This window comes from Prunus mume, linkage group LG1 (assembly GCF_029339155.1).
Source record: "Prunus mume cultivar Tortuosa linkage group LG1, ASM2933915v1, whole genome shotgun sequence".
NCBI lineage: Eukaryota > Viridiplantae > Streptophyta > Magnoliopsida > Rosales > Rosaceae > Prunus > Prunus mume.
In genome coordinates, this window is record NC_142698.1 from 17949869 (window position 1) to 17975880 (window position 26012).

General features: G+C 38.1%; 4 protein-coding genes across 4 annotated transcripts; all 4 read right to left on the minus strand.

Annotated features, from left to right (window-relative positions):
* Nucleotides 1-1566: 1566 nt before the first annotated feature.
* On the minus strand, nucleotides 1567-5737 carry LOC103344101 (putative linoleate 9S-lipoxygenase 5). The gene is made up of 9 exons (XM_008247728.3): nucleotides 5283-5737; nucleotides 4748-5037; nucleotides 4318-4567; nucleotides 3851-4189; nucleotides 3684-3769; nucleotides 3436-3543; nucleotides 3044-3348; nucleotides 2700-2963; nucleotides 1567-2481 (listed from the first exon to the last, which is right to left on the minus strand). Exons 1-9 carry the CDS (start codon nucleotides 5656-5658, stop codon nucleotides 1728-1730), a joined length of 2772 nt encoding a protein of 923 aa, XP_008245950.2. The 5' UTR covers nucleotides 5659-5737; the 3' UTR covers nucleotides 1567-1727.
* A 3278-nt stretch (nucleotides 5738-9015) lies between these two features.
* Nucleotides 9016-13582, minus strand: LOC103344620 (putative linoleate 9S-lipoxygenase 5). The gene is made up of 9 exons (XM_008248231.3): nucleotides 13055-13582; nucleotides 12105-12394; nucleotides 11725-11965; nucleotides 11208-11546; nucleotides 11009-11094; nucleotides 10784-10891; nucleotides 10391-10695; nucleotides 10033-10296; nucleotides 9016-9906 (listed from the first exon to the last, which is right to left on the minus strand). Exons 1-9 carry the CDS (start codon nucleotides 13512-13514, stop codon nucleotides 9153-9155), a joined length of 2847 nt encoding a protein of 948 aa, XP_008246453.3. The 5' UTR covers nucleotides 13515-13582; the 3' UTR covers nucleotides 9016-9152.
* A 1366-nt stretch (nucleotides 13583-14948) lies between these two features.
* LOC103344621 (putative linoleate 9S-lipoxygenase 5) lies at nucleotides 14949-19586 on the minus strand. The gene is made up of 9 exons (XM_008248232.3): nucleotides 18850-19586; nucleotides 18262-18548; nucleotides 17830-18076; nucleotides 17328-17669; nucleotides 17084-17169; nucleotides 16845-16952; nucleotides 16423-16727; nucleotides 16068-16331; nucleotides 14949-15833 (listed from the first exon to the last, which is right to left on the minus strand). Exons 1-9 carry the CDS (start codon nucleotides 19259-19261, stop codon nucleotides 15080-15082), a joined length of 2805 nt encoding a protein of 934 aa, XP_008246454.2. The 5' UTR covers nucleotides 19262-19586; the 3' UTR covers nucleotides 14949-15079.
* Nucleotides 19587-20691: 1105 nt separating this feature from the next.
* LOC103344623 (putative linoleate 9S-lipoxygenase 5) lies at nucleotides 20692-25673 on the minus strand. Its single transcript, XM_008248233.3, has 9 exons — nucleotides 25259-25673; nucleotides 23858-24147; nucleotides 23450-23690; nucleotides 22940-23278; nucleotides 22741-22826; nucleotides 22508-22615; nucleotides 22111-22415; nucleotides 21755-22018; nucleotides 20692-21630 (listed from the first exon to the last, which is right to left on the minus strand). The coding sequence occupies exons 1-9, from the start codon at nucleotides 25458-25460 to the stop codon at nucleotides 20877-20879; spliced, it is 2589 nt and encodes an 862-aa protein (XP_008246455.2). The 5' UTR covers nucleotides 25461-25673; the 3' UTR covers nucleotides 20692-20876.
* Nucleotides 25674-26012: the final 339 nt, after the last annotated feature.

Genomic DNA, 26012 nt, shown 5'->3' on the forward strand with positions numbered 1-26012 from the left:
TTTCTTAAGTCATTTATGGAATTAATTAAAATATTTAAATAATCATTATTCACTAAAGAAAAATAATTAAAAGATAATTACTAATTAAAGTGATTAAAAAATGCTACGATAATTAAATAATAATTCATTACTATTTATTAAGTAATTTATGAAATTAATTAAAATATTTAAATACTAATTGTTCACTAAAGAAATAATATTTAAAGCGTATAGCCGATCGGCTATACTATTCAAACACTCGATTATACTGAAAGTGTGTAGCCTATACCTTTCAAGTATAGGAATATATTGAGCGAGTCTAGCCGGACGGCTATACTATTTAAATATTCCAATATGCTGACAGAGCGTATAGCCGGCTGGCTATACTATTTAAATATTATAATATACTGACAGAGTGTAGCCGCACGGCGATACTACTTAAATGTTCGAATACATTGAGAGCGTATAGCCGGCCGGCTATACGCTTTAAATATATGAATATATTGAGAGAGTATAGCCGCGCCGCTATGCTATTTAAATATTCAAATACAATGACAGTGTATAGCCGATCGGCTGTACTATTTAAATATTCGAATATATTCAAAGAGTATAGCCGCCCGGCGCGCGGCTGTACTATTTAAATATTGGACTATATTAAGAGCGTATAGCCGCCCGGCTATACGATTTAAATATATGAATAGCCGACCGGCTATACTGTTTAAATATTCAAATATACTGACAGAGGAGAGCCGCCCGGCTATAGTATTTGAATATTCGAATATACTTATAGCCGGACGGCTATACTATTTAAATATTTCAAAAATTGTGTAAGGTGGTCATTTCCATACAAATTGTGTAATCGTATAAAAATTAAGTTTTAAGACCTACCAAAAAATCTAGTTTTGGTTGACAGAATGATTTTAATCTCGCAAGAGCTGTGGCTCATGAAGAAACAGAGGCGAATTTTTATGAAGGAGAAGGCCCATTTGCTGACCAGAAGGTTCTTTCTGATCTGGACAAAGACGGAGTTCTTGGACTTGGGCTAAGAGTTGCTAAGCAGATAGCTTCAAGTTCTGCAATTGGAGAAACTGGCGTGCAGCCTGTTGGTTATACTCTTGTTTCATGAAAAACTATAATACTCTGGTTTTGATGGATCATTAATGTAATGGTAGCAATGATATATAAAGAGGTATTACTAGCTCTGTTTGATGCAGGACTTGCCAGTCTGTTTTTGTTGTTTAATTTGATACCAATGAAATCTGATTGTTGAATGTCTCTTGGTTCTTAATTATGTGTCATGATCTATTTGACTTTGGACTAACTTGAAAGCTGATAAGTTCTAGATATTATTGATATGCTCATGTGTGGCTTCTGTCTTATCTTTGATCAAGGCAGCACTTACGCAGCTGGTAGCTGAGATTATGTGTGCAGATTTTGCCCATGAAGTAATTTCAGCATGTGTACCTCCAGTTTATCTTTATCCCCCACGATCCTAATGAGACGTGATTTAGTTTCCTGTTTTATTTGTATTTATTTCATTGATTTGCTGTATATATTTCTTGTCTTCTTGCCTAGAATAGGAAATCCTTTGTGTAGACACCAAGCAAAGCATTGTATATAATTGTCATTCAATGAAAATCATCGAGAATATTCAAAACCTTTCAGATCCATGGTCATGGATGGGCTTGCATTCACATGTAAACACATGAACAATTTCTGAATTTATTCATACAACAAAAAGAGAAGCATTAGATGTTAACACTGTTGGGAATTCCCTTGCCAGTAAGTCCAGGCTCACTAGAAGGATAGAGCAAAGTGTATGGGATCTTGGCTGGTCCAACTCGGTTCTTCAATTTCTCATCCTTGTTCATTTTTATAATTCTTTTCTCAATTCCTTCCAGCTTCTTTCTAAAATCCTCAGAGGCTTGCAACATGTTTGCATCTGTTGTCCATTCTGGGGTGCCTCTCTGCCCCAGATAAAGCTCATCAACTGGGTGCCTTGATAAGATTTCTATGGAGGCCATGCCAAGCAGGGTCTGCAGCTGAGGTGTAAATGTTTTCAAGAATGCCTTGTCAGGGTTAGTTTTGAGTTCCTCATACTCAGGAGTGCCTTCTTCCGGCATGAAGTGCAGGCTTATGGTTGGCCGGTTTGGGACGTATCCACCTATAGAGTACTGGCCATAGTTGATTGCTGCATGATAGGCTGAAGAGAGCCATATGATAATGGTGCATGATTCTATCAGCTCTTCACAAGTCTGCATTTTAGGCCACCATGGTTCATCTCTCTTGTCACCATGACCTTCCTCTCTGAGTTCCTTCCACCAAGACTGGAGTTCTGAGTCGTTTTGAACCATTTCATCATTTCTATAGTAGAAGGAGCAATACTCTTTAACCCATGTTTTAATTGCAGACCATATCTCAAGCCCATCAGCAGCATATGGATAGTCCTCTATCAGTAAGCGTACACTATGTGACGATTTTGGATCTTCAACTGCCATTCCTCTGAACATAGCACGGGGTAGATAATTAAAAACCATCAAGCCTGTCATCTTCGTTGTTTTTGAGACTTGTTTAGAACATAATGACAGTATTCATCAAATCTTTTAGACCCTTTAATTGTATTCATTTTTCCCTGTAACATTGTGTCTTAGCTCTAATATTTGAGTTGCATCCATTGCCGAAATTTTTAGATGAAAAACGTTATGGTCATAATATTTTACCTTTTGATGAGATCCACGGGAAGTGCTTGTTCAGGAAAGACCCAGTTCTTGTACATTACAGACGACCATTCCATTGAAAACTTTGCAGGAAAGACTGTTTCCTCTATAATTCCACCGGCATTTGTAAGAACCTCTCTAGCTATTGCGTTTGCATTCATAGTTTCACGAAAATGAGGATGCAGAAGTTTATGAATTGGGTGAAGCACGCTCAACTGCCGATTTGCTGCTATCACAAACGGTTCAATCACTGCATGAGTTTTTAACCTGCAACACAACAAGAACATATTCAAGATGCATTTGGGGAAAAATGTTTGGTTGCCATGCTTTCTTTGACAGTGTTATACCAGTGGCTGATGAGCTGATGATGGCCAGAGTCATTTACATTCACATAAGCTTTAGCAAGTTGCCAAATGGAACTCTCGACGCCCTGGCTAGAGGGAGTATAGACTTTGCTAATGCAGCCAAATTGATCTCCATCAGGATGTGGCAAGCTTAACTCAATAGCTAATGGCTTCAAAGTCCCATCATTTTCTAAGAAAAGGAGTGTTCTGCTTGAATAAGTTTTTGTGGAAGTTGTGTTTATACGCCTCAGGTACGGCATCAATTCATCATGGTGGTCTAATATGAATAGCTTGTTGTTCTTGATTGCCTATAACACCAAATACTTTTCAGTAATTATTTTCGAATAAGAATATAACAAGAACATATGTTGAATTAAATAAGTCAGTAGCATTACCTCATCTATGCTCAGTCCTTTTAAGTTATGTTCTATGTGTTCTTTGGTTATTTGACTTGTTTGATCCCCATATGCTTTTTGGTCTAGCTTGCTAGCAGGTGGAAATTCCTGCAGTTTATTCAGGAATAACAATGATTAAGGATGAAAGTCAAAGTAATATAAATTCAAATGTAGCTTCGAGTTTTCCATTTTCTTAAATAAATAAATAAAACAAATGTACACAATAGATCACGAAAGCTTAAGATTACTTGGAGACGACGAATGGCGACAGGATTTACTCCAGCCAGCATTTCTCTTGCAAATTCTTCATCAGTTCTCCATGCCGACTTATTGTCTAGTAAAAATCATTAGAAGACCAGCGTCAGGTAAAAGAAAGCAGTGTAAATGAAGGCACATAGACTAGTAAACTACATACCTTGGATCACTTGAGGCACTGGGAATTTGAGGAATTTTTCACCATCAGTTCGAAAAAGTTCCTTGAACAGCTCTGCATGTATGCTATCCCTAATATATTTTAGTATACCATCAGGCAACTCTATACCTCCTTCATAGAGCTTAAGTACTTCTTGCATGTTGTTGAACTCATTGTGGCTGCCAACAAGTAGAGCTGCTAGCTCAGGTTTAAGGACCTGAGGTATGGTTTTCAAACCATAAGCAAGCAAGTCTGACAATTTCAAGGGACCAAATCGTTCGTCTCTTGGAACGTATATATTTAGGCTCATAATAAGCTTCAGCTGGCTCTCAGTGTTAGGATCTATCAAGACAAAATCAGAAAATTCTTCATGACAACCATTCTTTCTGAATGAGCTAAAAGTAGTAGAAATCCATATTTCCTGTTTGTCATTTCTAAAGACTGAAAAAATACCAAGTTTATCAACTAACCTGTCTCAGTTGGTGGTCTTCCTGTTCTTCCCCTGCGAGGATAAGGGAACTCACTCGACCCTCCGAGAACTGGACGGGCATACTCCTGACCCTTATCTGGATTCCCCAAATCATTGTAATAGGCATAGTCATAGACCCTGTCCCATTCCTGAAGCTCTCTTGTTTTATCATCATCATCTCCTCTCAAGTTTACTAGCTCTTCTTCTCTGAATTTCTGTAGTGGCTTCGGTGTGTCACTTGAAAGATAAGTCTGCACAAATATACAAATCAACCTACTAGTTTACCATTTGCAGTATTTCTAGCAGTCCATAAACTACAACTAAATGAGTTTGTCTTAATGGACTTCAATCTCCCTCTCTCTCTTTCTCTCTCTCATGCGTGATTAATGAGTTGCATTAGAACTGCATTCTTTCATCCTACAAACTTTTACCTTGTTTGCGAAGAAAATGCGGTCTTTTTTGTACTTGTCAGCAGGGTACACCCATGAGTTGCAGACAAAGTGGATTTGACCTTCACCAGGAACATCTTCAAGCGTGAGAGTCTTCAAGTAAAACTCACTGTGATGATCATTTCTAATTATAAATGCTCCTGGGACCCCAATCTCCTCATCCCAATCAAAAGTAATATCAAATGCAGAGTCCCCTGCTGTTAAGGGGGTGATTGTGGTAATCCAATTTTCCAAATATGCTGGCTTTCCAACTTTTCCTGGGCACCCCTTTTCTACAAAAGGAGATCAAATGAAAAAAGGATCAATAGATGTTCAATTATAAAACCTCCAAATACTGGTTTTTTTTTCTTTCTCTGATGTAAATTGAGATGTTTTGTTTTCTCTTTTGAGGTTCTGGTACTAATAACTACAAGTAACTTGGAACCATTAAATAAGCATGGATGCTAACAAATTAACAAGTGAACTAGAAGCCTATGTATCTATGAACTTAAAAGACAAAGTAGTATTCAGTTCTCACCAGGATCACCATTGACAGAACTAATGAGCTGCAGAGAAACCGCTTTGCCTACCAGCTCTTCAACACGATCGAGAACCGATGCTGTAAGGTCGTTCAAGTCCAGAACATTCTTCTTCATCAACACCACTCTCCCTTTGATCTTCATGCCCTCATAGTTGGGGTGTGGATCAATGGTGTTGTTCTGGGATGCCTTGGCAGCTGTTGAAGCCAAAGGCAACGGTTGAGATCGTGTAACATCATCCATGCTCAAGAAACCAGGCAATTTAGGCAACAGTAGTGGCCTGTGATTGATTGATGTGAGGTTGTTGGGTGTTGCTACTGCAACTACTTTTCTCTTGAAGCTCAAAGGGGATAAGAGATGCTTGCAATGTAGCATCTTCTATCTGATTCAAGAACTAAAAGAACTTATTAGAAGATGGTTTGAAGATCTCAGCATGAAGAATATGAGAATGGTGTGTGTTGTATTTATTAAGGTCAATGAGTTCATTAATTGTTCAATATATAGAACAGTAGTACAGGTGACCATTTCTTTTAAAAAGACTCGTATACTACTTGCCCTGCATGTGGTGGTCTTTTCGAAGTTACCAATCCAATCCAGCTACGTTTTCCTCCATTTCTGTGGTTGACTTAAGGACCCGTCCTTTCCTATGGATTATATGATTCAAGAAATCTCGCAAGAGAGCTTGTAGTTCAAGTAATTAAAAATATTTAATAATGTATCCTAGATCTTAGGTCCGATTCTTCCCTTCCCAATATTTCTTTGTATCAAAAAAACCTCAACCCTATTTTTTTCTTGGTGAATACCTCCAACCCACTTGACCAAATAACCAAATATAGACAAATTTTAGCAATACTTGATTCTGTAATAACACTTTGTATTTGTTGAACAACTCCTGCTGTCCTTTTCTGTTGTCATTTTTGCATGTTAGCTAGTTGTTATTCTTTTTACTCCATCTACAATCTCCACCGCCCCAACAGAATTTCAACTCCTCTGTTTTGTAGTTATTAGTTGTTCAACCCTCTTTGTTGATGTCTTTTGCGTTTCTATTATTTGCCATGTGTATGCATGGTATTGGATGATTTCAATTATGCTCATACTACCAAAAAAACACGTCCGTACCTTTCACGTAGTTGACAGAAACTCATCCTCTCTGGCTCACATGGGTGTTGTAATTCTTTGTGGGTGTGTTTGGGCCACTCAGATAAGTAAAACAACCAACTCTGAAATACAAGTAAAAGGGATTAGACTATTTTAAATTGTTAAGGCTGTTGTGTATGAAATTCAACAATTTCATCTTTGTGTCATATGTTCTGTTTAATTTTCCGTCATAAGTTATTCCATTCATGAGATTTATAAAATATGATTATTACTATGATAATTATGTAAATGAACAGAGCATTCTTAGCTATGAGTCTCGATATTGTTTTTTCACAGCAACAGATTTGCAAGAAGCTTGGTCAATATGCTGAAATCAACTTTAGACGAGTATGACATTTCATGTGAATTGGATGTGGCATGTTATAATAAATGTTTGTAAATTTATTGACTTTTGTAAACATGAACTATGGATCAGTGGTTTTTTTTTTCAATCTATGTATGGTTTTGTGCTCGTATTGATTACTTTTAGTTATGCACATATTATGTTTTTTTTGTTTTTTTATTTTTATTTTTTATAAATCATGGTTAGGATGAGAATGTCATCACATTCATGACAACCACGGCAAAGGACCCATATGCTATTCTTAAGGCTAGATATCTTGTTCTACTTTTGTCAATGTTGAGGCCTAAAAATTCCACGGTTTTGCCCAAATGAATTATTGGCCCAGCGTAATAACTTATTGAGAAAAAACCCGACTTGGAGCACACAAAAATCTGCCATGCACGAGTCACACTCCACGCACCATGCCAAATAAATAATCCGTCATGCTAGGAATCGAGATTAAGATTATAAAATGCATTATCTTTGCAAATCCATGCTAATTATTCCGTCAAGCATAATAATTAAAAGCATGCCAAGTGATATGCCATGCCAAGGATTGAAATAATATTATAAAATACCAGTCCATGCTAAACTAAGCACCGTGTCCCTCTTCAAGGACGATAAAATTGAAGCGCACCAAGCGACATGCCATGCCAAGCAAGGAATTATTATTCCGCACCCAACCACGTTACAAGCCTAAGCGGGCCCAAGCCGCTCAAATACCCGGGTCTTGCTTGAGTGAGTTGTGGTATGGACGGTAAGGAATCAACATGAAGCCCATTGATGGGCCGAGAAATGGAAAGTCTCGGGTTGCTTGGGAGCATCGGGACTCAAGCCCATTTCTTAGACCCAAACATGTAGGTGAGCACAAGAGGGAAAAGAAATAGCCCAAATAGCCTATTGACTCAAAAGCCCAATGTTTAACAAAATAACCCATTTATTTAATGAACCACCTTGGCCTATGCAAAACTCTACAATAAGCCAAAAAAACCTCAGCCCTTGTTAGAAAAAATAGAAGTCACGAAGAGAGGGTCAGAGGGTTCATTGAACAAAGCTGCTGGAGGTTCCAGCACATGGTGGGAGCAAGTTCCAAGCAAGAAACATTCAAGGAACCAATGGATATTAGCTTACAAGCTGCCAGAAGCACTCTTCGAACCAACATATTTATCCCAACTCATTTTCCCATCAGACTTGGCCATGGAAAAAAGAGAAGAAAGCAATAAAAGAGATGGCTGGGAATGAAAGTCTGCCATTGAGACAGCTGCAGGAAAAAGGGCCTTGAGCTTCAAAAACTCTGATCTGGTGCAAATAGATAGAAGAGATTTCATCAAAATGTGAAAAGCCATGGGAGGAGATAGAAAGGAGGGAAAATCTTAGCCAAAATGGGTAGAAGCCATTAGAGTTTCTTGAAAATTGGTGGTTTCCAGCGGCTATAAATTGAGGCTTCTCCTACCTAACAAATCCAACTCACATTTGGAGAGCAAGCTTCCTCTCTTCCTTGCAAAAACCCAGCAACCTCGTGCACTATTCACCTTTTTCTCCATTCTTCTCTTCTGGCAGACAGAGCATCTGTCAAGCTGCCAAAAGAACTATGTTCTCTATGCCTTCTTTCTTAGCCAAATCTCTCACAAAACTTCCCATTTCTTACCCTAACACTTCATTTCCCTCAAAGCAAGCCTAAATTTCCTCTTAGTGCTAAACTCATGTTGATTTTGCTTCCATGCCACATGCCTCTCATGCCAAGCTCAAAATTTTATCTATAAGCATGCATAAATTACCTGTAAGTTGCTGTTGTTTTAGTCGGTAAAGGTAACCAAGATGCTTCCTAAGGCTCTATGCCCTTTCGAAACATTTTTGGGGCTTAATTTTCGATCTCAGACACAGGGGACGATTTCTTCGTTTCCTCCTTAAGGCAGCCCAGCCCATTTGTAGCTGCCCGAAGAAAAAAACCCCTATAGTCAGCAGAAGTTCTCCTCAAATAATAGGGTCCCCTATGAATTTTTTTCGAACGATCTAAATCATCTATTTTTTAAGTCTATATTCATAGATTATCCATGCAAAAAATTAGACAAATCCCGTTTCGACACCCAATTGTGTCCTACAAAATCAATGGACATGGTGCTTCAAGAAAATACTTGAACTTCAATAATTTAATTAAGTGATCAAATGATATCGGATTTAAGTGATTTTCTGTAAAGATGAGTGTCCCTCAAATAAGCTAATTCGAAGAATCCCTCAATGGAAGCTATGTGTGTATAAAGATATTGTACACTATAGCCAATTTATTTACAAAGCGTTATTGCGACTGTAATATTGTAGTTCATATTACACATAAAGAATGCATTAATTATAGTTAACTATACTAATAGCAGCTTCAAAGGCTTCCCACTTAGATTGAGACACTGTTGGGAATTCCCCTGCCAGTCAGTCCTCCTTCGCTAGTAGGAAATAGCAAAGTGTAGGGCACCTTCACCGGTCCAACTCGGTTCTTCAGTTTCTCATCATTGTTCATACTTGTAATTCTGTCCTCAATTTCAGCCAGTTTCTTTCCAAATTTATCAAAGGCTTTCAATGGTTCTGTGTCTGCTGTCCACTCAGGAGTGTCTCTCTGCCCCAAATACACTTCATCAGTAGAATGCCTTGACAGAATGTCAATAAGGGCAATGCCAAGCACTGTCTGCAGCTGAGCAGTAATTGTTTTCAAGAAAACTGTATCGGGGCTGGATTCGAGCTCTTTGTACTCAGGAGTTCCCTTCTCAGGCATGAATTTTCGGCTTATAGTAGGGCGGTTGGGGAGGTAGCCTGCATAAGGGTACTGTCCAAAGTTGACAGCTGCGTGGAGAGCAGAAGCAGTCCATATGATGATAGTGCATGTTTCTACCAGGTCTTCGCGAGTCTGCATTTTAGGCCACCAGGGCTCATCTTTTTTGTCACCATGGCCTTCCTCTACAAGCTCCTTCCACCAGGATTGGAGTTCAGTGTCTTTTTGAATTATGTCATCAGTCTTGTAGTAGAAAGAGCAATAGTCTTCAACCCAAGTTTTAATTGCAAACCAGATTTCAATCCCATCAACAGCATATGGATAGTCCTCGATCAGTAGGCGAAGACCATGTGGAGAATTTTCATCCTTGACCGCAACTCCTCTGTTGATCAAAGGCAAAGCAATGTAATTAGAATAAGAAATGGATATTTATTACTTATATTGTGCTCATTTGAGTTACTTATGTGAGCAGTGGCTAATAACTCACAAAGTGTAGAGTTTTGTTTACCTCTTGATGAGATCTTCAGGGAAAGCTTGCTCAGTGAAAACCCAATCCTTATAAACCACTGATGACATCTCCATGGCATACCTAGCTGGAAAAACTGTCGTCTCCAGAACGCCGCCAGCATTAATCAGGATTTGCCTGGCAAATGCATTTATGTTCATGGTGTCACGGAAGTGAGGATGCAGAAGTTTGTAAATTGGATGAACCACGCTTAGCTGCCTGTTTGTAGCTATTACAACTGGCTCACACACTGCATGGGTGTTCAACCTGTAGCCAAAAGATTAAAGGATTATCAGAAACCCAATTCAAAGTAATATGATGAATTTAATTTTAAAGCTTTCTTTGTTTGAAAGATTAATACCAGTGACTGATAAGTTGATGATATCCAGAGTCATTTACAGCCACATAAGCTTTAGCCAGTTGCCATATGGAGGCTTCTACACCTTCTTCAGCTGGTGTATATACTTTACTAATGCGACCAAATCGATCTCCATCAGGATGAGGCAAGCTTAATTCAATCACCAATGGCTTCAAAGTTCCATCACTTTTCAAGAAAAGGATTGTTCTGCTAGCATAGATTTTGTTCGAAGTTGAGTTTATCCGCCTCAGGTATGGCATCAATGCATCATGATGATCTAATATGAATAACTTGTTCTGCTTGAATGCCTATCCAACCAAATTTTCGTCATTATGAAATGATATAAAATCAACATAAGCTAATTGCAATGTAAAGTAAGCAAATCCAAGATATTACCTCATCCACCAGTAGTCCATCCATGGTATTCCCTAAATCTTGTTCTGTTATTGTACTAGTTTGATCACCGTAAACTTTTGGGTCTAGTTTGCTTGCTGGTGGAAATTCCTGCAGTTCCGTTAGAAGCAAATATGGTTAAAGATGAACGAAATTGACCCTCGAAAGTTTTGTTTTCTTTTTGTCCATTATCATTGCAAAACATCATACAAAAATGTTGAAGATTACTTGGAGACGACGGATGTTGACAGGGTTCACTCCAGCCAGCATTTCTCTGGCAAATTCTTCATCTGTCCTCCAAGCAGACTTATCCTCTGCTCCAAATCATTAAAACATCACAATTAGATAAAAGGAACAAGTACATGATATGGTAGGCTATTGCTTAAAAATTCTCAATTTAGAATTTAATATTGGTGGAACCATATACCTTTGATCACTTGAGGCATGGGGAAACTGAGCAATTGTGCACTGTCAGTTCGGAAAATTTCCTTGAGCATCTCTGCAGGGATGTTGTCTCCGATATCCTTCAATAAACCTTCTGGCAAGGGAATGCCTCCTTCATAGAGTTTAAGAACATCCTCGAAGCTGTCGAACTCGTTCGGAGTCTTATCAAACAGGGCTTCTAGCTCTGGTCTAATGAATTGAGATATGGATTTCAGTGCATAAGCCAGGAAGTCTGACAACTTCAAGTGTCCAAATCGTTCATCTCTTGGCACATAAATGTTTAAGCTCATAAGAAGTGGCAACCTACTCTCGCTGTTAGAATCTATTGGAATAAGATCAGAAAATTTTTAGTGATAATTACAACATCAGTTATTTAAAATCCAAATTAGAATATCAACTTTTACAGTAAAACAATACAAAATAATATTATGATCCCTCTTGTGACTGCTAATCAATGCTTTGAGGAACAAAATATAGAGAGAGATATTTAAATGGCTAACCTGTCTCTGTCGCTGGTCGGCCAGTTCTTCCCCTGCGAGGGTAAGGGTACTTGCTAGACCCTCCCAGCATAGGACGGGCGTATTTAGGACCCTTATCAGGGTTCCCTAGATCATTGTAGTAAGCATAGTCATAGACCCTGTCCCATTCCTGGAGCTCTCCCTTTCCATCTCCTCTCAAGTGTACTAGTTCTTCTTCTCTGTATTTTTGCAGTGGCAACGGTGTTTCACTGGGGAGAAATGTCTGCACAAATATATTGCAGGCATGAACTTTAGTCTTTAACTTACAATAAAAGTCACTAATATACTCATAACATACTAGGCTTGCACTAAGAAGTTAGAACTGCCATCAGCTACAATGAATGGTGTGAATTATTTGTTACCTTGTTAACGAAGAAAACACGGTCCTTCGTGTATTTTTCTGCAGGATACACCCATGAGTTGCAAACAAAGTGGACCCGGCCCTCACCAGGAACATCTTCAAGGGTGACAGTCTTAAGGAAGAATTCAGTGTGATGATTGTTTATTATTAAGAAGGCTCCTGGAACTCCTATTTCGTCTTCCCAGTCAAAGGTAACCTTGAATGCAGACTCTCCTGCTGTTAAAGGAGTGATTGTGGTGATCCAGTCTTCCAGATATGCTGGCTTGCCAAGTTTCCCCTGAAACCCCTTTTCTACAAAAACACGTTAGTTCAGAAAATAATTCCATATCAGGTCTTAGTTGGAGCCCGCCATTTTATGCAAGTTGCTATAATTGTCAATGCATGTCAAGGTCTCATAACTCATAAACTTAGTTTGGGATATAACTGCCGCTGTTTTTTCAGAACATTCAAACACATCCCAAAAAGAATTGGTTCTGAATGAAAACCATATAATCTAAAAGTCTCAAAAGCTATGCCAACCGCCAACTACATGGAGCTTCATTTTCATGTTAACTGGTAGCTAGACTCGTAGTTGGCGTTCACAGGTAAGGATAAGATTAACTTTCCTGTCTAATCACTTCATGACATGGCCATGATTTAAAAATCATTTTAAATCATTTTCACAAGCTTTATGCCACTTACTAAAAACTAAACTGGTTTTTTAATCATACTTTTTGTAACCCAATTTTCCAAATATGCTGGCTTTCCAACTTTTCCTTGCGACCCCTTTTCTACATAAACAGATCAAATTCAAGAAATGTTCAATTACAAGACCTCCAGATCAAATTGAGATGTTCTGTTTATCTCTTTTGTGGTTATGGTGTTAAGATGTGTGAAAACAGCATTAAATCCCATGTAAAATCATTGAAGCTAATTAATCTAGAATTAAACTAAAAGGCAAATAGCACTCACCAGGTTCACCCTTAACGGAACTAATGAGCCGCAGAGAAACCGCTTTGCCTAACAGCTCATGAACACGATCAAGAACCGATGCTTTAAAATCGTTCAAGTCCAGAACATTCTTCTTCATCAACACCACTCTCCCTTTGATCTTCTTGCCCTCATGCCCTGTCTCAAACTTAGTTTTCTCTTCCTCCATTTCTTTGGGGTGTGGATCAATGGTGATGTTCTGGGATGTCTTTGCAGCTGTGGAAGCCGAAGTCAACCGTTGAGATCGTGTAACATAAGTCATGCACAAAAAACTAGGCATTTTCATAAAACTCATCGGCAACAGAACTAGTCTGTGATTGACTAATGTGACATGATCTGGTTTGTTGACAGTTGCTGCAACAACTGAGTTCAACTGAGCTCTACATGGAGCTTTTGTCCTGAATTTCATCAAAGGAGTGAGATACTTAAAATGCAGCATCATTGTTCTGCTTCAAGAACTATAAAAAGTTAACAGAAAAAGGTTTGAAGATCTCATTGTGAAGAGAATGGTGAGTGATATTTATGAGATGTGCGAGTTCACTGTTCAATGTATATAATAATATAATACATAAAAAGATTTTATTTTATTTTATAATAATTTTTTTTAATAAGACTTCGGCTCTACTTTGCGTGGTCTTCAGGGTTGACTTAAATACCCAGTCTTTTTCTATTTTTTGTGATTCAAGGTAGCTTCCACCCTCTTTACCAAACCAACAGATATAGAGGTCATATTCTGCAGATTTAACCTCTAGGAATCTTGAGTATCCTTGTTAATCCCAAGAGTGTGTTTGGGGTTTGCCTGTGATTGTGCAAAACATTGACAAACATACAATTATATGCTAGACTTCATTGTATCCAAGACTTATTTGCATCTCCCTTTTGCACAAAAATAATGAGGGAAAATAAAGTCTGAAAAATAGCTTAAATCTTACGTGCCTTAAAACAATCTTTCATCCTCTCATTATCATTCCTCATAAACATTTCCATTAAACCATGACCCACAGACCTTGTATCAACAAAATTTAACCAATCTGTCATCTTTGAAAATAACTTCACTGACATGACTATTGAGAGTGATGCATGTCGACACCATAACTATAAATCAAATATTAAAATCCCAACCCACAAGGTAGGTTCTTCTGTACCTGAAATATTAATAATATATGCAAATTCTTGGAAGTGGTCTTAATGTCAGTGGGGAAATGCTAGAGAGTTTACTTGCAAGAGGTATGAAAACATGATAAAGAATGCAAAATCCTTGCCAGTCGTGTTTCCTATTTGTGCCACATCATCGCTCATTATAGGCCAGTCAAATTAGGTATGCTTCAAAGTCAAAATACCCTCTACACGCTATTAAAACTCAAGTTACCCTCCAAACCCCGTTAATCTCGAGAGATTTTAGGTTCCTAACTCTATTGATCATACAGTAACCAAGCTCTGTTAGGAATGTGTTTTGCAGACCTGCATGACAAGAACATGTCTGAGAGGGAGGGAGAGAAGCATTTGAGCATTTTAGCTGGTCGGCATTCTTTTATACTTATAGCACTAATGTCAAGGAGAAAGATGAACTTTGTGGCTCCACTGGTGCCAACAAAAGAAGGCGCATTGCTGCAACAAACTGCATTCAAGGTCTGTAGATAGACTGAGAGAAGCATGGAGAAGCTGGAAGTAGTACATAGACCGCTCCCCAGTAAAGATGAAGACAAGGCAAAGAAAAGCAGAATTGACCAACTTAATAGATTAGTGAACAAGGAAATAGCATAAAACCGATGAGTACAAAGTGCAAATCCTTTGTTTATTATGTCTTTTGTGTTTATATTGGTCATGTGTAATTTGCTGATGGATGTTGTACTTTCAAGTACTTGGCAATGTAAAATTTTCACAGTACCCATTTTTTGATTTATTCTGACAAAAAAAGAACACACACACACACACACACATATATATATATATGTATGTATATGGCAAGCTAAGAATAAGATGAGTAAATAACAAACTGGAGAAGCATTAGATTGAGACACTGTTGGGAATCCCCTTGCCAGTAAGTCCAGCCTCACTAGAAGGATGGAGCAAAGTGTATGGCATCTTGGCCGGTCCAACCCGGTTCTTCAATTTCTCATCCTTGTTCATTCTTTTCATGTTTTCCTCAATTTCTTCCAGCTTCTTTCTGAACTTCTTAGAGGCTTGCAATATGTCATTGTCTGTTGTCCATTCTGGCGCATCTCTCTGCCCCAAATAAAGCTCATCAGCTGAGTGTCTTGACAAGATTTCTATGGAGGCCATGCCAAGAAGGGTCTGCAGCTGAGGTGTAATTGTTTTCAAAAATGCCTTTTCAGGGTTTGTCTTGAGCTCCTCATAATCAGGAGTGCCTTCTTCGGGCATGAACTGCAGGCTTATACTTGGCCGGTTTGGGGGGTATCCACCAAAAGGGTATTGCCCAAAATTGATTGCTGCATGATGGGCTGAAGCAATCCATATGATGATGGTGCATGCTTCTATCAGCTCTTCACGAGTCTGCATTTTAGGCCACCATGGCTCGTCTTTTTTGTCACCATGACCTTCCTCTCTGAGTTCCTTCCACCAGGACTGAAGTTCTGAGTCCTTTTGAACCGTTTCATCAGTTTTATAGTAGAAGGAGCAATAGTCCTTAACCCATGTTTTAATTGCAGACCAGATCTCAAGCCCATCAGCAGCATATGGATAGTCCTCTATCAGTAAGCGTACACCATGTGAGGTATTTGGATCTTCAACTGCCATTCCTCTGAACAGAGCAAAGGTTAGATAAATAATGGCCATCAATCCTATCATCTTTGTTATTTTTGAGTTTAGACAATAGTGACAACATTTATCAAATCATTTAGACCAGATGTTATTCATACATATGGCATTGTGTCTTAGCTCTTATTTCCTCAAAGGGCATGCTTTTCTATTTCAATTGTGTTGCATCTGTTACCATAATTCGAAAATGATTAAAGTTACTGTCAGAAGATTTTACCTTTTGATCAGATCTACGGGGAGTGCTTGTTCAGGAAAAACCCAGTTCTTATACATTACAGAAGACCATTCCATTGAGAACTTTGCAGGAAAGACTGTTGCCTCTAGTATTCCTCCTGCGTTAATGAGAACCTGTCGAGCGACTGCATTTACATTCATAGTGTCACGAAAGTGAGGATGCAGAAGCTTATGAATTGGGTGCAGCACGCTCAACTGCCTATTTGTGGCTATCACAAATGGTTCCATCGCCGCATGAGTTCTCAACCTGCAACAAAACAAGAACATTTCAAGATGCATTTGAGAGAAACAAAAAAGTTCCGAATTTATTTGCTAGGATTTCTTTAACATTGTTATACCAGTGGCTGATGAGCTGATGATAGCCAGAGTCATTTACATTCACATAAGCTTTAGCAAGTTGCCAAATGGAACTCTCAACGCCCTGGCTAGAGGGAGTATAGACTTTGCTAATGCAGCCAAATTGATCTCCATCAGGATGTGGCAAGCTTAACTCAATAGCTAATGGCTTCAAAGTCCCATCATTCTCTAAGAAAAGGAGTGTCCTGCTTGCATAAGTTTTTGTAGAAGTTCTGTTTATACGCCTCAGGTACGGCATCAATGCATCATGGTGGTCTAATATGAATAGCTTGTTGTTCTTGATTGCCTATTACAGAAAACGCTTTTCAGTAATTATCTTCAAATAAGAATATATGATTGCAAAGCCACCAGAGGACTGCTTGCTTCAAACTCAATTTTGAAAGAAGCAACTCAATAGTATTACCTCATCTATGCTGAGTCCATCTAAGTAATGTCCTATGTGTTCTTTGGTTATTTGACTAGTTTGATCCCCATATGTGTTTTGGTCTAGCTCGCTAGCAGGTGGAAATTCCTGCAGTTTATTCAGAAGTAATAACGATGAGGATGTAGAATCCAGTAAACATAATTCAAATGTAACTTCTCTACTGTTCCATTTTCTTCAAAAACAACTGTAGACAACAGATAATGAAAGCTTAGGATTACTTGGAGACGACGTATGAGGACAGGATTTATTCCAGCCAGCATTTCTCTTGCAAATTCTTCATCAGTTTTCCAGGCTGACTTATCCACTAATACAATACAAATCATTAGAAACCCAGTAAGCAGTATATTAAGGGACAGTGCATGAAAGATTTTTTATTTAAGCAAATAAGTTTTCCAAAAAGAATCAAAATATTCATTAAAGTCATATTATGAGTAGAAAGTGACTGCCTTATATGATATATACCTTTGATCACTTGAGGCACTGGGAATTTCAGGAATTTTTCACCATCTGTTCGGAAAAGTTCCTTGATCGTCTCTGCAGGGATGTTATCCCTTACAGATTTTAGTATACCCTCAGGCAACTCTATTCCTCCTTCATAGAGTTTAAGAACATCTTCCAAGCTGTCAAAATGTTTTTGGGGGCCAACAAGTATAGATGCTAGTTCATCAGGCCTAAGGAGCTGAGATATGGATTTCAGGGCATAAGCAATCAAGTCTGACATCTTTAAGTGACCAAACCGTTCATCTCTCGGAACATATATGAATAAGCTCAAAAGAAGCATCATCGGGGTCTCACTTTCAGGATCTGTTATGATGAAAGAAGAGAAGTCTTAACAATAAATCTTTCTTCTTGAATACTTTCACAGCAATAGAGATCCATATTCCTTGTTTGTCACTGTTAAAGATTGAAAAAAAAAATTATCAAGTTTTGAGTAGTGACTGGGAAATGAAGTTAATTGACTGACCTTCCTTAGTTGGTCGTCTTCCTGTTCTTCCCCTCCGAGGATAAGGGAACTTACTCGAGCCACCAAGAATTGGACGGGCATATTTTGGACCCTTATGCGGTTTCCCCAAATCATTATAGTAGGCATAGCCATAAACCCTGTCCCATTCCTGAAGTTCTGTTTCATCATCATCATCTCCTCTCAAGTTTACTAGCTCTTCTTCTCTGAATTTCTTTAGTGGCCCTGGTGTATCACTTAAAAGATATGTCTGCACAAATATATAGTTTAATTTGTAATTGAAATGACCCTTCACAATATTACCAGCACAACATAGCAGTCTATCAGCAAAATCAGTGTGTTTTTCGCCTGTACTTCACACTTTAAGAGAAAGTTACATTCATTCTTCAACTGTATTAGAAGTTAGAACTTTATGCTTTCATCCTATAAATATACCTTGTTAGCGAAGAAAACACGGTCTTTTTTGTAGTTTTTAGCAGGATACACCCATGAGTTGCAGACAAAGTGGATTCGACCTTCTCCAGGAACATCTTCAAGTGTGAGAGTCTTCAAGTAAAACTCACTGTGATGATCATTTCTTATTATGAATGCTCCTGGGACTCCAATCTCCTCATCCCAATCAAAAGTAACCTCAAATGTACACTCCTCTGCTGTTAAGGGAGTGATTGTGGTAACCCAATCTTCCAAATATGCTGGCTTTCCAACTTTTCCTCGCCCATTTTCTACCAAAATAAAATAAAAAGAAAAAATGAAAATGAATATACATCATACTCAAAAACCAATCAACAAATGTTCAATTATGAGACCTCAAAATTTGTGGGCTTTTAAAATAAAATTAAAAAAATTCTAAATTGAGATGTTCTCCTTTATCTTTTGGGGTTCTGGTATTAAGATATAAAGCGACATTCTTTAATAAATAATTACATACTTATTCAAAGGAAAACCATTGAAGCTAACTAATGAAGAAGTAAACTAGAAGCCACATATCTATAATCATAAAGACAAATAGTATTCAATACTCACCAGGGTCACCATTAACAGAACTAATGAGCTGCAGAGAAACCACTTCGCCCCACAGCTCATGAACACGATCAAGAAACGATGCTTTGAGGTCATTTAACTCCAAAACATTCTTCTTCATCAACACAACTCTCCCTTTGATCTTCTTGCCTCCGTCTTTGGGGTGTGGATCAACGGTGATGTTCTGGGACGGCTTGGCAGATGAAGCCACAGTCAACGGTTGAGATCGTGCAACATCAGTCATGCGCAAGAAACCAGGGAACAATTTCATAGTCATAGGCAACAAGCCATTGGGTGACGTGGCATGGTCTGGATTGTTGATTGTTGCTGCTGCAACAACTGAGTTCATCCGAGCTCCACAAGGAGCTTTTGTCCTGACGCTCAATGGACTGACATACTTGTTGCAATGAAGCATCTTTGTCTGCTGCTTGAAGAAAGAACTGAGAAAATTTAATAAAAGAAGGTTTTGAGGATCTCAGTCAGTGTGAAGAATAAGTGAGAGAAGGTGTGGTATTTATTGGAAGCGTGAGCTCACTATATCAGTCTGTATGAAATCCTAGTCATATTGATTTTACAGCTTTTGGCCTCAAGCTCTGGTCTTTAAACTTCACCAACTCAATCGCATGTTGTTCTCATCATGACCCAACAATAAATTAATATAAATTCTTTTTATTTGTTCTATTGCATTTGCAGGGGTTGACTTAAAAGACCCAGACTTTTCCTATTGTTTACAGTTGTATGTCAATTTTGGCATTTGATGATGATGATGACGATGGTTCAAGGCAGCTTCAACCCTCTTTTACCGAACCGACAAATGTAGACAGATTTACGCAAGATTTCAATTACTTACTTTCTGCAGATTCTGTATAAAAATGGCTTAATATTGTCCATTTAGTTATTAAAAAATACACCGCCAATACATTATACATACATAAGGGTTTGCTGGCCCCATCGCAAATGGAAGATTATTCTCAATCCACACAGGTAGGTTCTTTTGTACCAAAAAATATTAGTACATACAGATTTTTGGAAGTGGGCATAATGTCAGTGGGAAAAGCTACAGAGTTTTTACATTCAAGAGGTTTGCAAAAGTCTTGCCAAAGCCAATTGTGTTTCCCATGTGACACATCATCATTCATGACAGGTCAATCAGTAAAGTAGGGTATACTTCAAAATAATTTACTAGGAAAGTGCTTGGAATGACTTTTCTTGAACAAGTTGCTGATTAAATTTTAATATTGTGATAAGAAGAAGCCATCTTGAGCTTTCACATTAGAGTTTATAGTCAAGCCACATGGTAGAAGATGACTGAACTTTTTCTTTTCTTGGACTTGTTAAGGTTTCACCTACCTAAGTAGTAACCTTTTATTCAAAATATCATATAAAATGTTATTACTAATGAGTTTTTTTAACAGTAATTTAACATAATGTACAACATTGCTAACGGAGTAAAACACGAGGACTAAATTGACCAAATTAAAAACTCATAGATTAAATTTGCCAAATGTGTAAAACACAAAAACCATTTTAACATTTAAGCCTTAATTTTATGGAAGCAGTTGACTTATTAAATTTTATATTGTTTTTGCTTTTCCTCGGTGATGATTTTCATTTAATTTTTGAATAGATGAGACGGAGTCCACTTATTCTATGCACTTGCAGGCATGCTGAGATTGAGATTAGGCGCTTATACATATTGTCATGGATGATTTCAAAGATGCTTTTGCTGCTCCCTCTCAAATATGCTTATTAAAAGTAAGGCTTAAAATTCTGATTTTCATAGTTTCCAATATCTTGGATGAAATGTTGCTGCAGAACTAACTCAAAGGCTTGCAATGAAGCTAATGAACCAATGAATACAGAGTTATTTATATAAAGATAATGTAGCCAAGCAATTTACAAGGCCTTATTGCAACTGTAATATTCTAGCTTATTACACATAAAGAATGCATTATACTAATTAATTATATATAGTAATTGCAACTTGCATTATACTAATTAACTTTAGTCTATATAATAGCTCGAGAGGCTTAGATTGAGACACTGTTGGGAATTCCCCTGCCAGTTAGTCCTCCTTCGCTAGTAGGAAACAGCAAAGTGTATGGCATCTTCACCGGTCCAACTCGGTTCTTCAGTTTCTCATCATTGTTCATACGTGTAATTCTGTCCTCAATTTCAGCCAGTTTACTTCCAAATTTATCAAAGGCTTTCAATGGTTCTGTGTCTGCTGTCCACTCAGGAGTGTCTCTCTGCCCCAAATACACTTCATCAGTAGAATGCCTTGACAGAATCTCAATGAGGGCAATGCCAAGCACTGTCTGCAGCTGAGCAGTAATTGTTTTCAAGAAAACTGTATCAGGGCTGGATTCGAGCTCTTTGTACTCAGGAGTTCCCTTCTCAGGCATGAATTTTCGGCTTATAGTTGGGCGGTTGGGGAGGTATCCTGCAAAAGGGTACTGTCCAAAGTTGACGGCTGCATGGAGAGCAGAAGCAGTCCATATGATGATAGTGCATGTTTCTACTAGGTCTTCGCGAGTCTGCATTTTAGGCCACCAGGGCTCATCTTTTTTGTCACCATGGCCTTCCTCTACAAGCTCCTTCCACCAGGATTGGAGTTCAATGTCTTTTTGAATTATGTCATCAGTCTTGTAGTAGAAAGAGCAATAGTCTTCAACCCAAGTTTTAATTGCAAACCAGATTTCAATCCCATCAACGGCATATGGATAGTCCTCGATCAGTAGGCGAAGACCATGTGGAGAATTTGCATCCTTGACTGCAACTCCTCTGTATTGATCAAATGCAAAGCAATGTAATTAGAATAAGGAATGGATATTTATTACTGATCTTGTGCTCATTTGAGTTACTTGTGCAGAGGCTATTAACTCACAAAGTGTAGATTTTTGTTTACCTCTTGATGAGATCTTCAGGGAGAGCTTGCTCGGTGAAAACCCAATCCTTATAAACCACTGATGACAACTCCATGGCATACCTAGCTGGAAAAACTGTTGTCTCCAGAATGCCGCCAGCATTAATCAGGATTTGTCTGGCAAATGCATTTATGTTCATGGTGTCACGGAAGTGAGGATGCAGAAGTTTGTAAATTGGGTGAACCACGCTTAGCTGCCTGTTTGTAGCTATTACAACTGGCTCACACACTGCATGGGTGTTCAACCTGTGGCCAAAAGATAAAAGGATTATCAGAAACCCAATTCAAAGTATATGATGTATTCATTTTCTAAGTCTTTTTCTTTGAAAGATTAGTACCAGTGACTGATTAGTTGATGATATCCAGAGTCATTTACAGCCACGTAAGCTTTAGCCAGTTGCCATATGGAGCCTTCTACACCCTCTTCAGCTGGTGTATATACTTTACTAATGCGACCAAATCGATCTCCATCAGGATGAGGCAAGCTTAATTCAATCACCAATGGCTTCAAAGTTCCATCACTTTTCAAGAAAAGAACTGTTCTGCTAGCATAGATCTTGTTGGAAGTTGAGTTTATCCGCCTCAGGTACGGCATCAATGCATCATGATGATCCAATATGAATAACTTGTTCTGCTTGAGTGCCTATCCAACCAAATTCATTTTCATCATTATGAAATGATATAAACTCAAACATAAGCTAATACAATGTAAAGGAAGCAAATCCAAGATATTACCTCATGCACTGTTAGTCCATCCAAGTTGTTCCCTATATCCTGTTCTGTTATTCTACTGGTTTGATCTCCATAAACTTTTGGGTCTAGTTTGCTTGCTGGTGGAAATTCCTGCAGTTCAGTTAGAAGCAAATGTGATTAAAGATGAACAAAATGGACCCTCGAAGGTTTTGTTTGTTTTTCATCCATTATCATTGGAAAACATCACACACACAAAATGTTATGAAGATTATTACTTGGAGAAGACTAATGTTGACAGGGTTCACTCCAGCCAGCATTTCTCTGGCAAATTCTTCATCAGTCCTCCAAGCAGACTTATCCTCTGCTCCAAATCATGAAAACATCAGAATTAGATCAAAGGAAATAGTACATGATATCATAGGCTATTGCTTAAAGCCTCTAAATTCAGAATTTCTCATTGGTGGAACCATATACCTTCGATCACTTGCGGCATGGGGAATCTGAGCAATTGTGCACCGTCAGTTCGGAAAATTTCCTTGAGCATCTCTGCAGGGATATTGTCTCCGATATCCTTCAATAAACCTTCAGGCAATGGAATGCCTCCTTCATAGAGTTTAAGCACATCTTCCAAGCTGTCAAACTCGCTAGGAGTCTTATCAAACAGGGCTTCTAGCTCTGGCCTAATGAATTGAACTATGGATTTCAGTGCATAAGCCAGAAAGTCTGACAACTTCAAGTGTCCAAATCGTTCATCTCTTGGCACATAAATGTTTAAGCTCAGAAGAAGCGGAATCCTACTCTCGCTGTTTGAATCTGTTAGAATAAGATCAGAAAAACTTAGTGATAATTACAACATCAGTTCATTAAAATCCAAATTAGTATATCAACTTCTACAGTAAAAAATACAAAATATGATCCCTCTTGTGACTGCTAATTAATGATTTGAGGAACAAAAAATGACACAAAGATATTTAAATGGCTAACCTGTCTTCGTTGGTGGTCTGCCAGTTCTTCCCCTGCGAGGGTAAGGGTACTCGCTAGACCCTCCCAGAGTTGGTCGGGCGTATTTGGGACCCATATCAGGGTTCCCTAGATCATTGTAGTAAGCATAGTCATAGACCCTGTCCCATTCCTGGAGCTCTCCCTTTCCATCTCCTCTCAAATGTACTAGTTCTTCTTCTCTGTATTTTTGCAGCGGCAATGGTGTTTCACTTGGGAGAAATGTCTGCACAAATATATTGCAGGCATGAACTTTAGTCTTTAACTTACAATACAAGTCACTAATATACTCATAACATACTAGGCTTGCACTAAGAAGTTAGAACTGCCATCAGCTACAATGAATGGTGTGAATGCCATCAGCTACAATGAATGGTGTGAATTATTCGTTACCTTGTTAAGGAAGAAAACACGGTCTTTCGTGTATTTTTCTGCAGGGTACACCCATGAGTTGCAAACAAAGTGGACCCGGCCCTCACGAGGAACATCTTCAAGGGTGATAGTCTTAAGGAAGAACTCACTGTGATGATTGTTTTTTATCAAGATGGCTCCTGGAACTCCTATTTCCTCTTCCCAGTCAAAGGTAACCTTGTATGCAGAATCTCCAACTGTTAATGGAGTGATTGTGGTGATCCAGTCTTCCAGATATGCTGGCTCTCCAAGTTTCCCCTTAAACCCGTTTTCTACAAAAACACATTTCTCCAAGTTCAGAAAATAATTCCATATCTAGTACCGCATAAACTAATCAATTAATATTTCCAATGGAATAAAGTTCATCCGAAATTTTGTTCTAAACACCTCAAATCAGGTCTTAGTTGGAGCCGTTTTATGCAAGTATTTGTAATTTTCAATGCGTGTTCAAAATTTTATTCTGAACAGAACCTGCAGCTGTTTCTTCAGAATATTCAAAGGAAAACCAAAAATAATTGGATCTGAGTAAAAAACCATAATCCGAAAAAGGCTTAAAAGCTATGCCAACAGCCAACAGCCAACTGCATGGAGCTTCATTTTCATGTTAACTGGTAGCTAGACTGGTAGTTGGCGTTCACAGGTAAGAAAAAGATTAGCTTTCCTGTCTAATCACTTCATGACATGACCACCATTTAAAAAATTACAAGTGGAATGTCTGATGGCCATGATTTAAAAATCATTTTCATATCTTTCAAAACTAAACTGGTTTTTTAATCAAATTTTTTGTTACCAGAAATGAGGATGACATAATTACACGAAGAAGATGAATTAAAAACAATAAATATTGATGCTGTTTGATTGACTATAAAACCCCTGCCATTAAAATAGTAATGTCTCTACTGTACTTTTAGCCACCAAATCACTTGCATACACAGGGCAAAAACAGTGTTGGGGCACCTTCAATCACAATGAGAGAGTGTTGGAAGGGGTAAGGTTTAGACCAATACATTCCAAATGCCTCATGACTGGACCCAAAAAATAAATAAATAAAAATGGATTAATTGACCCAGGTACCCCTTGAATTGTCAAAAAGCAGTTTCCATTGCCTGGCTATATCAGAATTGCATTCAAAATCTGATTTATTGGACCTAAGAAAAGGGATTAATGACATAATCTGCAACCCAACTAATCCACCAAGGAAAGAGATAGAGTTGTTGGTTCATCTTCTTAATCTTGTCATAATTGCTTCAAAGAAAAAGAATTACAAGGAAATGAAACAAGAGCAAAACTCAAATTGGTTTCATGTCATGCATATTCAATCAATGAAGCCATAAAAACTATACGTTTTTAATGAAAATTAAAGAGAGAGAAAAAAAAACTCACCAGAATCTCCATGATCAGCACTGATGAGCTGCAGGGAAACCCTTTGGCCTAGCAGTTCATGCACACCATCAAGAACAGAAGCATTGAAGTCATTGAAATCCAACACGTTCTTCTTCATCAAAACCACAGTCCCTTTGATCTTCCTACTGTTTTTCCCATTCTGCTCCTGGCCTGTGATTTTGTCAAAGAGGTTGTGCAACATTTTGGTCGGCTTTCCAAGAAGTAAGCAAAGAATCTTATGGTCTTTTTTTTCGAGAAAAAATTAGCTGTTGTTGGTGAAATGAGTTGAAAGTTGGAATGGATGAGTGCAACAGGGAATTGTGGTGGTATTTATAGGGAGAAAGTGAGCAATATTGCAACTCCATTCTGAGAAGCTTCGGAATAATAATCAGTTCATGTGTTCAATTTCATTTCAAATATGGGCACGTTTAATTGTCTTTCTTTTTCTTCAAAAGAAATATAGGATTGGTTCCAAGTCAGCAGTCTCTTCTCCGGAAAAAGTCTTCCACGACTGTATATTCAAGGAAATTATTTGTACGGCTGTATATTTCTAGGGATGGCTTGGTGACAGTGACCAAGGGGAGCAAAATGCAAATTAACCCATACTCATCCCTTTAAAATTAACCCTTTGTTTATAGAAATTCTATATGCATCACGTCTTTTCTTTGTTAAAATACAGATTATGTATTAAGATATATAATCGATGGCGTAGCTATGGTATGTTGATACGTTTTATTATTCACATGTTATTAAT